A 12,375-nucleotide genomic window follows, 5' to 3' on the forward strand; every position below is an offset into this window, starting at 1 on the left:
ACCGGCACATGTTGTATTATTGGCGCCAGCAATTACAATTTCAAGGCTCCCGCCAGTCAAGAGTTTTGGCCCTTCGACATTTTCCGCTTGATTTCACATGGCGACTTTGCTCTTGATCGCTGAAGGATCGCGAGTCGCAACCCACCCCTAGTTCAGCTTTGGATAATACCGACCCGCGTTGCAACAGCTGAAGGTGGTGGCAAGGCCGGTAGGGCAGCATTCTAGTCGGGAAGAATGGGACCATGGCAACGGCGCTACTCGAATCTGCACGTCAAACGGTATTCCTCCTGTTTGTTCAAGAATGCTGTTTGTCCTACTCCTAATTCCTGTCTTTCTTTTTTCCTGCACAACTCATATGCTGCTTAGTTGGAATAGGTTCACCCTTTGCGTTACAGCCACGGGGAGGGCGGCTGTTTTCTTGCTGCCCGTTTTTCTCGTAGTGCTGCAGGGATGTACAGTACTCGTGTTTGAGCTTGGATGACTTGTGGGCAATGAGTTGGTGCGTATGATGATATGCATGTGCTTAGAACCTGTGTATTTTGCGAACCCTCCTTCCTTCTTTTTCCTTGTCTCCGATTCCAAATTGGCCCCTACTTTCGTCTTGTTTTGCGAATGGCGTCCCTGTGTCACGTCGAGCTAGTAGGTTGCACGCACCTAGAAGCCGAGCTCTCCTCGGGGATCGAGCCTTTTTCCCTGCAGGCTGCACGTTGGTCAGGTGCAGCACCCATAGGCTGTTGGGACTACATTGAGATTGGACAGATCTCTGTGGCTGTTGGTCTCTGCGTGGAAGCTTTTAGAGAAAAATCTTTGCACTTTTTGCAAGAGTTTCAGTTGCTCTGGGTTCACGGCATTCATGTTCTCCTTCTTGCTACTTATCTGAAACCGGAAGCACTGAACTGCCTTTACTTGCTCTAGAGACCTGCATTTGGTGTACCATGTGTACGATGCCTTAAAGGGTCTCTTGCTACAGAGACCTGCATTTGGTGTACCATGTGTACGATTCCTTAAAGGTACTCTTGCTTGGATTCCACAACTTCTTACCTTTGTTCTGTGGGATCCACCTTTTTTTTGAGAGGACATAGCTAAAACTACCTTGTAATTCCAAGGTACTCCGAGCCCCTAAATTGGCCAAGGAATGATGTTCTCATTGGCCACAAAGCCTACGAAGAACAATGCTTGCTTCCCTTTAAAATTGGCCACAAGTCTTCAACAGTTGGTTCATCTTTGGAGTATGATTTATATTTCCTAATATATACCATATTCTTGACTTTGTTATCAAAGGCTTTATTTTTGGGGAGCATTGCTAGATGGGTAAGGCGTCATCTTTTTTGGTTTGATGATTGCCTTTGTTGCTATTAAGCTACTTTTGTCCTTATTTAGGGGCTATACAACACAAACTATTTCACTTTGGAGGATTGATTGCACATTCTTCTCATGCTATACTCATTCAATAAAAAGAGCACCATGTCAGTGAAGAAGATGAAGACAGAGACAAAAAAGTCATGAAATATTATTGTCTTCATCTGCTTGAAAGTCATCGTGCATTGATGAGTCCAAAGGCATTGCCACAAAGTAGTAAGGGGTATGTTCAAGATTGAAAGTAGTTGTATGGATTTTTGTCTCAAAGATGCATGCTTGATGCTATAAGATCCATTCTAACACCATGTTTTGAGACAATATGCACTAAGAAATGAATTTTTGACATGAAGAATTCACTCTTTTTTACATTACTAAGTAGCTTGTGCTGTTTGAGTTCCCCAAACAAAGTAGTCAATTGCATTTGATGTTCTACCTCATTCTTTGAGTAGACTATGACATCGTTTAAGAATGTGCCAAATTCCATGAAAGACCCCATAAGGTCAAAAAATTTGATAAACCATGCAATTTAATATAGCAAGTGTATTTGTAAGCCCAAATGGTATGACCAAGAACTCATATAATCTAAATGTGGTCCTAAAAGGTGCCTTGTGCACATCTTTTGGCCTTATATTTATCTAATGATCCACTTTTAAGTTCTATATTACCAAAGATTGTACTTTTCTCTAACTAATCAAGGCTATCATCAATCCTGATATAGGAAATCTATTTTTAATGGTATTCTTATTCAAGTCGCAGTCATCAATATACATTCATAATCAACCATCCTTTTTCTGCACGAGGAGTGTAAGCAAGCAAAAGGCTAATAAATTGAACTGAAGCAACCCTTTTTCCAACAACTCATTGACCTAACTTATTATTTTCTATCGTTGGGTAGTTCTCACTCTATAGGGTGGCTTGTTCAGAGGTGCACTACTAGGTATTGTTGAGATGGAAAACTCAATATGTGCGGACATTGATGATGTACCGCTTGGTTAGATAGGTCTGCACGTCTACACTTAGCATATCAATGGTCATTATGATTCTCATGTGTCTGTTGACTTATCACTTATTATATTTGGTTGGTTACATCTATCTACGATTGGCATAGTTATAGCACCAATCTATTAGTATAGTCAGTTATGCATTGTTTAAGTAGTTGGCTACTTTTCTTTATGTTATATCTTATCTATACTTTGTGTACATTACATTATGTAAGGAAGAAGGAAAAAAACTAGTGAGGAAATGTTTTGGTCTCTATCCCTCTTTTTGTGTTATTGAGTAAGCTTTTTTTTATGTGTAGTATATATGTTTGGTGCAGTGGCTCAAGCAAGTCCCCTCACCACACAATTTATGATATGGTATTAGAGCGGTGAGAGAGACTGGTTTTGAAGGTTCGAAGTGAAGAAGAAGCAAGAATTTAAACAAGCAAGCAATCGATAATTTGGTGTGTAAGAAAAATAATGTATATTTTGTAGATAAGTCATTTTTTGCTATGTTTTTGGCCATTTGAGATCGTTCCATGTCCTATTTTGTTGTTGTAGGGTTGTAGACAATATTTTCAGGATGTATTGGCTGTTATCAAGTGTACCTATTGCAGATTTCATGTTTGTAAGATTTTAGGTGTTTTTCAAGAAACAAACACAAGGTTTATATATAAAAAGGTTGCATATTATATGTATTGTTGAGTAGTCAATTAAAAAAAGTTGCTTGGTGTGTTACTGTGCACATCCTGTGAGAGGTTGCAAAAGACTTACTTGCTGTCTAGTACTCAGTTTTATCATAATGGTTGAGAATAATGAAAATCCTATAATTAAGAAGCTAGACAAGAACAATTATCTATCATGGAAGTTTCGTGTAATAAACTTCCTTATTAGAAAATGTCTTTATGAGTTCATTTCAAGTGAAGAAAAGAAATAAAAGCTAAGTAATCATGTGATGATTGCAGAAGAATTAAAGCCATGGAAAGAATGGAATGCAAAAGACAAAAAGATAACATATTGGTTACCTACAGTCATTGATAATACTATGCTAGGGTATGTCAGACGAGTTCGTTTTAGGTGAAGAAAAAAAATGAGAGTTAAGTAATCTTATGATTGTAGAAGAATTAAAGCCATGAAAAGAATGGAATGCAAAAGACAAAAGGATAATGTATTAGTTGTCTTCAGTCATTAATAACACTATTTTAGGGCATATCAGAAATATAGAAGATTCACATGCAACTTGGATAATTTGTGCGAATATGTTTTTAGTGCGAAAGAAATGTAGAAGATTCACATGCAACTTGGATAATTTGTACGAATATGTTTTTATAAAGCACGAAAGATTTAACTCAAGCAAGAGTTAAATACCTTGAAGAAAGAGAATAAATATGTAAATGAGTATGTTTTGAAGGTGAGAAGCATTGCAAATGTCTTAGTAGTTATTGACGCAATGGATGATAATAATGATTTGGTTTTATCTACTTTGAGTGGCCTTTGTAATGAGAAGGTTTGAAAATCTTTTATTATTTTTATGTATGCATGAAAGTCATTTTCAGATTTTGACGAGTTAGTCTTTCTCATGATCATTGAAGATGTTGATGTAGGGCGAATCATTTAAAAGAAGTGGTAAATAAGTCCAAGCATTTTACTTACATTCAAGAAGAGGACGTGACAAATCCTCTTCAAGATGTTGTAGTATGGGTCGTGTTGGTTAACTAACAAAATATATTAAATTAAGAATTTGGTGACACGTAGATTTTGAGACATTATGATAATTTTAGAGACATGAAAAGCTTTAGAGAAAGGAGTGGATGATAAAACAAAGGTTTTAGTAATTTTAGTATTATTTGTCATTACTGTGAAAGAACAAGTCATATTCTAGTCCATTGTTTTGATAAGAAGGATGTCATTTGCAATGGCAAGTTGTAGCAAGAAAATTATGAATTGTCTTCGAGGTAGAATGATGACAAAAACAAGTGTTTGTTTATTATGTAGCATACAATGAATGTTGTTATAGGAAGGGGACATGTGATTATGTATAGTATGTTGATTCTAGTGAATCTAATCATATGACCAACCATGTTGAATGGTTTGGAGAGATGCAATGTAGAGATAGGTGATTATTCATATCATTTGATTTCATATATTGGAGAAGTTTCTTTGTTCTTATACGATGGTCAGATAAAGTATTTGTTAGATGTTTTACATGTGACATTCATCACAAAGAATTTTGGAATCAGTTGGTAAAATGGTAGAGCAAGGGTTGCATGTTAGATTGAATGCAAAGGATTGTTTTGTTAAATGCTTTAATAATAAGTGCAACTTGGTTGCAAAAGGAAGCAGAGTTGATTGCATATTTACTTTAGTTTTGTTCGAATTTTGCTAGCTATGATTGATGCCATGATTTTGAACACATGTATTGGACATTTAAATTTGCAAAGGCTGAAATTAATACAATCGAAAGGGTTAGTTATAGATTTGCCTACATTAAAAGTTGCCTAATTATATAAAGTTTATGAAGTATGTCAATTTAGGAAGCATGTAAGATAATCATTTTTTGCATGACACAGATATAAGTAAGAATATACTAAATGTGGTGGATATAGATATTTAAGGGCTTATCCAAAATGTAACCCTTAGTAGCACTAAGTATTTTGTTACTTTTATTGATGATTGCTCTAAGAAACTTTAGGTATATTTAATAAAGAAAAACAGTGAAGTGTTTAAGCACTTTAAAACTTTTAAGGTTATTATTGAAATAGAAATATGCTTAAAAGTTAAGTGCTTGAGATCAGATGGAGGGGGAGAATACTTTTCTAATGAGTTCAATGATTTTTTGAGGTCTCATGGGATAAAGCAATTGTTAATAAGCAGGTATATCCTAATGGTTTTTCTCTTAATTTGATTATCACAAGAAGATAACAAAAATCTTCTTTTAAATCTTAAAAGAACATTTGATTTAAAAAAAAGTCTTTCAAGTTAGTTTATACACGAGAAAGTTAAAAGTACTCTAGCGAGTGTGAGACTCAAGGGTATCAATGAGAGTGAAAGGAATTGTTGAGTGAGAGGTGTGAAGATTTGATAGATTAATTTCCTCACTGGATTGCAAGACACAAACTCCAAAGACACAAATACGAACCCGCTAAATTTTCAAAGTAAGTACAATATTTATTTATCAATTGAGAATGTATGGACATGTAAGTATTATAGGAAGCGCTACACAAGTGGTGTGACCCGACTTTTTCAACATCTGTTCAAGATGGGGGGGGGGGGGCAAGTCGCCACATGCAAGGTGATCTCTCAACACATTGCGGACGAGATTCTCGCTAAGATGAGAGAGGGATTCACTAGAGGAGGAGAAAGTGACACATTGGTGATGGCACCTACACTTATATTTACTCGTGAGGAAGCCTTAAATGTAGGCATATCTTCAATCGATGTGGATGAGGCCTTCACTATTAGTGGTGTTAACTCCACATTCACTTCTTTCAGTACTGGAAAAATGCAAAGGTTGGAGGCTCATACGACATCAGAGAGGCAATCCTCTCTCAAGATCTCCCTGTCATATACTTGGATGAGGTGCCTTTCTTAGAGAATGGCAGTGCCAAGTGGACATTGAAATTGCACACATAGTGATTGAGTGCAATCTTGCATTCAATGTCCTAAAGCATGAGCAATGGAGAAATATGGTGAGAACCATTACCAATGTGGATCCATGTGAAGGATGGAGTGGTGTTACATACAATGACATAAGGATTGAAGAAGATTGATAAAGAGGAGAGGATCAATAGAGCCCTTGATCCTATTTGGGCCACATGGACAAAATATGGTTGCTTCATTTTCACCGATGGATGAAAAGACCATAGGAAACAAGGCATCTTCATCATACTCATTTCATGTCCACTCTACACATATTTTTTGTGGGTCGTAGACACCAACAACAAAGGGGAAGCAAAGTGACTAGCACATTCATCTACCGCCACATTCAGCAAGCTATCATTGAGGTATACATTGTCTTTTTGAAGTCGTTGCTTTCATTATTATAATTTTGAATTCATGTCTCCTTGAAGCTTTTCTTATCATAATTTTGAATTTGTGCCATATATGATGTGGTTGTAGGTGGGCCCATCAAATGTGGTTACCAACAATGCATCCAATTGTCGGTGCATGGGCCATTTGCTCGAGGTCGAGTTTCCTTCGATAGTGTAGACTACATATGCAAGTCACTGTTTGGATTTCCTCATAGAGGATATCGAGAGACTCAAATGGGTGAAGAGGGTGGTTCATAAGACTATATCAGTTCTCACCTTCTTCTTCATGGTAAAGGTGAAGGTACTTGTGATGTATCACAAGCATAACACACTTGAGTTGAGAAGAAGTTTTCTTCAACTCACTTTGCATATATGTGGTTGCTATTGCAGCACCTTTATGAGGTGTGGTCCATGCTATGCCAGTGGCAGAGAGTCCGTGGGATAGTGATTGTCATGACTCCCGTTTATAGGGTGTTATATAGAAGTAATTGCAAGGGGTTCACCATGGGCCTTCTCATTCACTTCTTTAGAGTAGCATTGGTGGAGGCACGGGCTTGCACAATGATCACAGAGTCACTGCATGCATACACCATTGGCATATGGGCATGGATGTGTAAGCCCATCCATGGATTTGTAGCCTTATTACATCTAGTCTACAAGTCTCCAACACTCATGGATGATAGAGAGTTGTGTTCTGACCTACTTGCATATCTTACTCAAGTGGTCCTTGTGGATAACCACAACATAGTTCTAGAGGAGCTTGGGTGCTATACAGATCAGAGAGGGCATGTGGCTTTTGCTTCTCCCACTTATTGGAGAAGAGAGTCACTTGTAAAGCCTCTCTTTTGGTGGTAGAATTTTGGATATGCATAGCTTTAGCCCTTGGCCGCCACGAGAATCCTTGCTCAACATTGCTCTTTGGGTGCATGTGAGAAATTGGAGTGTCTATTCTCTTATTCACATGAAGATTCACAATCATCTTAGCACATGATAGTTAGAGCGGCTAGTCTATTGCCATACTAACTTGCACATGATGAAGGCCATGATGACCATGGATAGTCCAAAGTAGATAAGCACTTATTGTTTTGGTTAATTCAAGTTTAAATTTGTTGTTTTCAATTTTATTCTTAACAATTTAGTATTTCTAATCTTACGTGCATTGTGTAGGTAAATGTTGATACATTCAAGTTGACGGGCAACACTCTTCCGAGTGTATATCAAGAGGTTGATGAGAAGGAGCAAATCTTTGCAGAGCTCTATAGAGAGCCCACAGCAGTGCCAAACACTCATGACACTTGTAGTTAGTGTGCTCATGGGTGAGAAGTTCGGCCAGTTTGAGAAGTTCGAGTTGTAGTAATTGCTAGGAGCAGCATGATCATTTGGCACCCTCCGAGATCCATGAGGGGTGGTTCGAGTGGTTTGCAAACATATGTGAGGTGATGCTTTAGTAGCTCTCATCCCATTCTTGATGATATCTCCCCCTTGCCTACAGTTACACAAACATTGCTTAGGGAGCCATCATTTGATGATGACAGTAATGATACCTTATAAAATCATAAGGTACCATTTAGTACCACATTTTATCATACCGTATTGTATCGTACTATTTGTACCTGTCAACCATGGTTAGATGAGATGAAGACATAGTATCCAAAGGATGAGAACTTTGCTAGAGTCTATGATATATTATTAGATGTTTAGCACCATGAGCATTATACTCTTAGAGAGGACTTTCTTATGATGCATGGTCAATCATGTGTTGTAAAGCAATTAGAGGCCAAGATTATGGTCGAAATTCATGCACCTTTGTATGCAGGGCATCGTGGCATTGATGCTACAGTGAAAGTAATTGAGACTTTTTCTAATTGTCTTGCTTTGAGACGTGATGTAGATAGCTTTGTGTGCACATGCATTGTATGTCAAAAGGTCAAGTTTGACCGACAAAAGGCATCAGATTTGTTGCAACCCTTGTCTATTCTTGATAGACCGTGGGACAACATAGCCATGGATTTTATATTTGCTCTTCCTAGGACATCTACAGGGAATGATGGCATATGATGTTGAGTTGAAAAGCGCGTTTTAACTCAACACCCCCTCTTAGGCCCAAAACGAAGTTGAAAGGTTAGGCCATGCACTTTGATTTTTACTTACCCCAAGGCGTCCCACCCCAAAGCAGCTAGGGCATCGGACAAAGGGTATACGTCGGTTGTCTAATGGTCTACCAAGACTACAGATGCGATGGTTATCTTACCAAGGGAGTCCAAGTAGTCATCCCATAGAGGACAGGGCATTGAACAAAGGGTGCATGTTGGCTATCAGTGGCCTACCAAGCCCTATAAAGGCATATGGAACCACATTGAACCTTTTTTTTGTTTTTGTTTTTTTTTAAAAGTGAGAGTTAAATTTTATGTGATGTGACCGATTGAGTAATAGTGACCCAAAAAATGGAAGTAGGGAGGGTACACCCAACACATCACAAAATAGTACAAGCTTACCCATCCACTCAAGGGTGTCGATGACGAGGAAAAACAGGTGATGAGGTATCCATGTGATGGAGTATGGTGGGGTGGTGACAACAATTGCTGGTGGAAATAGCATAGGATCCACTCAAAGGATGCTCTACACAATGAGATGCAAAGTATACTACATGCTAAAGAATGCTCATGCAACATGTGCCACTTGGATAGTGTCCCTCGTGGGAAAATTGTTCACTTGCTTAAGCGCCCTAGTACAACAATGATGAAATCATGCAATGCAAAGGGGAAAGGTACAACAGGGGAGAAGCCGATGTCAAAGACAAAGTGTTAAAGTCTTTAGAATACCAAGAAGGGTAGGAACCCCCACTCAACCTGGATGTAGATGTCAAAGAAGAAAGAGGAGCTTGATGTCAGTCTTCGTGTGGTGACGAGAACCATAAGGAAGGGAAGAAGATGAAGTGGATGAAGCACCCCACTAGAAGAGGAAGGTAGAAGTCACCGCCATGATAGCATCGAGAGAGATGTTACATGATCCGCCTCGGAAGGGGAAACCTCTATGTTGGAAGAAGAGCAAGCACTCCTAGGATGATGAAATCATGAAAGGAATAGTACGTAGCCCTATGTCTCTAGCCCAGGTAGGACCAAAGCAATCTACAAGTTAGCCCTATACTGAAAAACAAAACCTTGCAAAAGAGATGAGAATCTGCAAACATAGAGGTCAATGGTGAGATGCTCTAAACATAACATAACAAAGAGAAAATCTAACTGAAAAGACAATGCAATGAATGTGTATGTGTGTGAGTTGCATAAATCAAAACCCTTGCATGTTTTTTCTTTTGAGGTACAGGATTCGGATGGCTTTGCATATGTGAACTTCAATAGAGGGGGCTCATGAAGTAGACGAAATTTAGGTACATCTAGAGCTTCTATTTCATTTGAGCATGTAACACACACTTCTCGCTTCCCTCCCATCCCACCCTCTTCTATCTCCACCCTTGATCATCTCTCTTCATCCTTCCAAAATCTTAGATTACACTCCACATCCGCTTCACACATACTAGGGGTTGGATCTTCCATCTCCACTCCTAGCACCTTCTCCTTCTCTATCCCATTCTCTACCTCTTTGCACCATGGTGCTCCAGTAGGGGGAATGCCATCCTTTAATATAGTGCCTCTCACCTTTCCACAAATGAGCACACTCATAGCACCTAGAAGAACTGTGATGGGCATCCCCCTCACTACCCCTAGATTCACCTCTCACATGACCACTTACCTTATGGTGCGTCATCCCACTTATGGTGTATCATCCCACTTACCATGGGTTACACCTATGCAGGGACTTCCATCTTCTGCTCCACATGTTCCCATCCCACCTCCACCACGGGCTACTCATATGGCTACCATGTCCATGCCTAGTCAACCCATCCCTACCTATGGATCCACCTTGCCCATTACTTGCATGCTTGGTGGACACTCTGGGGCCCATTCCCAAGTGCACTCCACTCCCCCATCTTACCCCTATTACACTTTTTCACACTACCCATCTTCGAGCACTACCACTCATGTTGGAACGGCCAAGAATGCCTTATCAAAGTGGTTGGCCTAACCTTTTGGCTCTATTTTAGGCATGATAGGGGTGTTGAGCTAAAACACAATTCTCAGCTAATAAGCATTCTTAAAACAGTCCCAAAACACACTTAAATAATAAAAAACCCTAAAAAGGAGAGCAGACCGATAGAGTTTCAATGGTTCCCCAAAAACCCTAATTCTTTGGGGTACCCTTCAACATCTATAAATAAACAGGTTGTTCCCATTCAGCCTTACTCTCATCTGTGCAGGTTTAACACCCTTGTTCCAACCATCAATCTACCTCTACGTGGCTATCCAGCCTTCGAGATTGTTGCCACCTCTCCATTAGCCCTTCTTGCAGTGCCCTAGCGCCTTCCTCCAGGTTGTCGCCCACTGTTTGGCGCCTTCCTTTAGGCTACGTTTGGCATCTTCCAGCCATTGCCATCATCTTCATCAACTCTAGCTACTTGTGTTTGGTGTCTCTTCCTCCAAGGGACAGGCGTTGGTGCTCCTTCTCATCCAAGCAACATCCACAATTTGTGTTTACACTCATTTGGGGACTGCCTTCCATCTCCACAGCTTCTCTTACTTGCGTATGGTGCTCTAGACCCTTCTGACATCATCATTTTGTAGACTACACACTCCGACTAGTGGTCACAGACTTGGGATCCATCTCCAGTGGACATCACTCTCCGACACATTGCTCTACCCTTGAGTATTTGTACACTCTTACATTCATTTGCAGTATTCATTCACTTCAAAGTTGTGTTCTTCTTTCCCTTCTTCTATCTATGTTTAAGTTTTGAGTTTTGCATTTAGGGTTTGAGATTTACTTTCTATCTCTATGTCTGTCGCTTTGTGTTTCTATCGTGGTCGTACACTATGTTTCCTTAATGTAAACCTTAGTGGTTTTCTTCACATATGGACCATTATTTGCAAGTGTAGTAAATAGGCTCATTTCATTTCGGTGAGGAAAAAGATAATTGCAGATCACATGGCAAGATTTTTTATGAAAAACATATTTAAATATCATGGCATGCCATAATCTATTGTGAATGATAGGGATCCTTGCATGACAAGTCTCTTTTGGAGAGACATTTTGGACAATATGGGTACCACCCTAAGGTTCTCATATTCTTTTCATCCACAAACGGGTGGGCACTTTAAAGAAGTGAATGCTACTATTTTAGATCTTTTGAAATGCTATGTGTTTGAGCATAAAACAAAATGGAAATATTTTTTGCCTTTTGTGGAATATACTTATAACAACTCAATGCACAGCTCCACTGGAAAGGCACTGTTTGATGTTGTGAAAGGGAGAAAAGAAAGTCCCATCCATTTTGCATACAAAATATAAAATCTTTGAGGTGGACAAGTATGTTGAGAGTTTGGATGAAGCTTATGCTAAAGTAGAGATAGCTCTCTAAAAGACTCAAGCGAAACAAAAGAAAGTAGTTGATCGTCATTGTAGAGCTTTGGCATTTTCAAAGGGTGATTGGGTCTTGTTACGCTTTGAAAAGGCTAGATTAAAGAAAATAAAGAGCAAAAAGTGTATTTTTCCTAAACTTAGCACGAGATAATATGGACCTTTCCAAGTGTTACAAAGGATCAATGAGGTGGCTTATAGGTTGAAGCTACTTGATAATTGGAAGATTCACAACGCTTTTCATGTGATGGTGATATGCTTAATGATATCACCAATGAGATGGAGCCAAAGGTTAAGAAACTTGATGAAATCTTGGTTCTTGACATGATATTGTCATATAAGGAAAGCAAGGTCAAGGGTAAATTCTCCTGTCGCTATTTGGTGAAGCTTTAGAACTATGTATCTCTTGATGCAAAATGGATGGAGGATGATTTCATAGAATCATCTCATTTGTTATAACTTTACCTTGATGCTTTTCAATTGGAGCCAACTTCAATCTAGGCTTAGCAGAGCATAGATCGGGAGCATTGCAT

General features: G+C 39.1%; 1 protein-coding gene across 9 annotated transcripts in view; it reads left to right on the forward strand.

Annotated features, from left to right (window-relative positions):
• LOC148011048 (uncharacterized) overlaps positions 1–12,375 on the forward strand; it is a 25,797-nt gene continuing 13,422 nt past the window's right edge. For 5 of the 9 annotated variants that reach the window (XR_015689592.1, XR_015689595.1, XR_015689596.1 and 2 more), the window contains exon 1: positions 1–278. Coding sequence is in view for 2 of the 9 variants with exons in the window: in XM_087672197.1 (XP_087528323.1) it covers positions 235–278 (44 nt within the window). In the remaining 7 variants the exon portion in view is untranslated. Of the gene's footprint in view, positions 279–2,677; positions 2,804–2,900; positions 3,029–7,537; positions 7,910–12,375 lie in introns of those variants that run through there. The other 4 variants (XR_015689593.1, XR_015689598.1, XR_015689597.1 and 1 more) reach the window with 3 other exon arrangements.

The sequence above is a fragment of the Lygodium microphyllum genome, chromosome 29 (genome assembly GCF_053477565.2).
Source record: "Lygodium microphyllum isolate KBCC chromosome 29, Lygodium_microphyllum_v1.1.10, whole genome shotgun sequence".
NCBI classification, from domain to species: domain Eukaryota; kingdom Viridiplantae; phylum Streptophyta; class Polypodiopsida; order Schizaeales; family Lygodiaceae; genus Lygodium; species Lygodium microphyllum.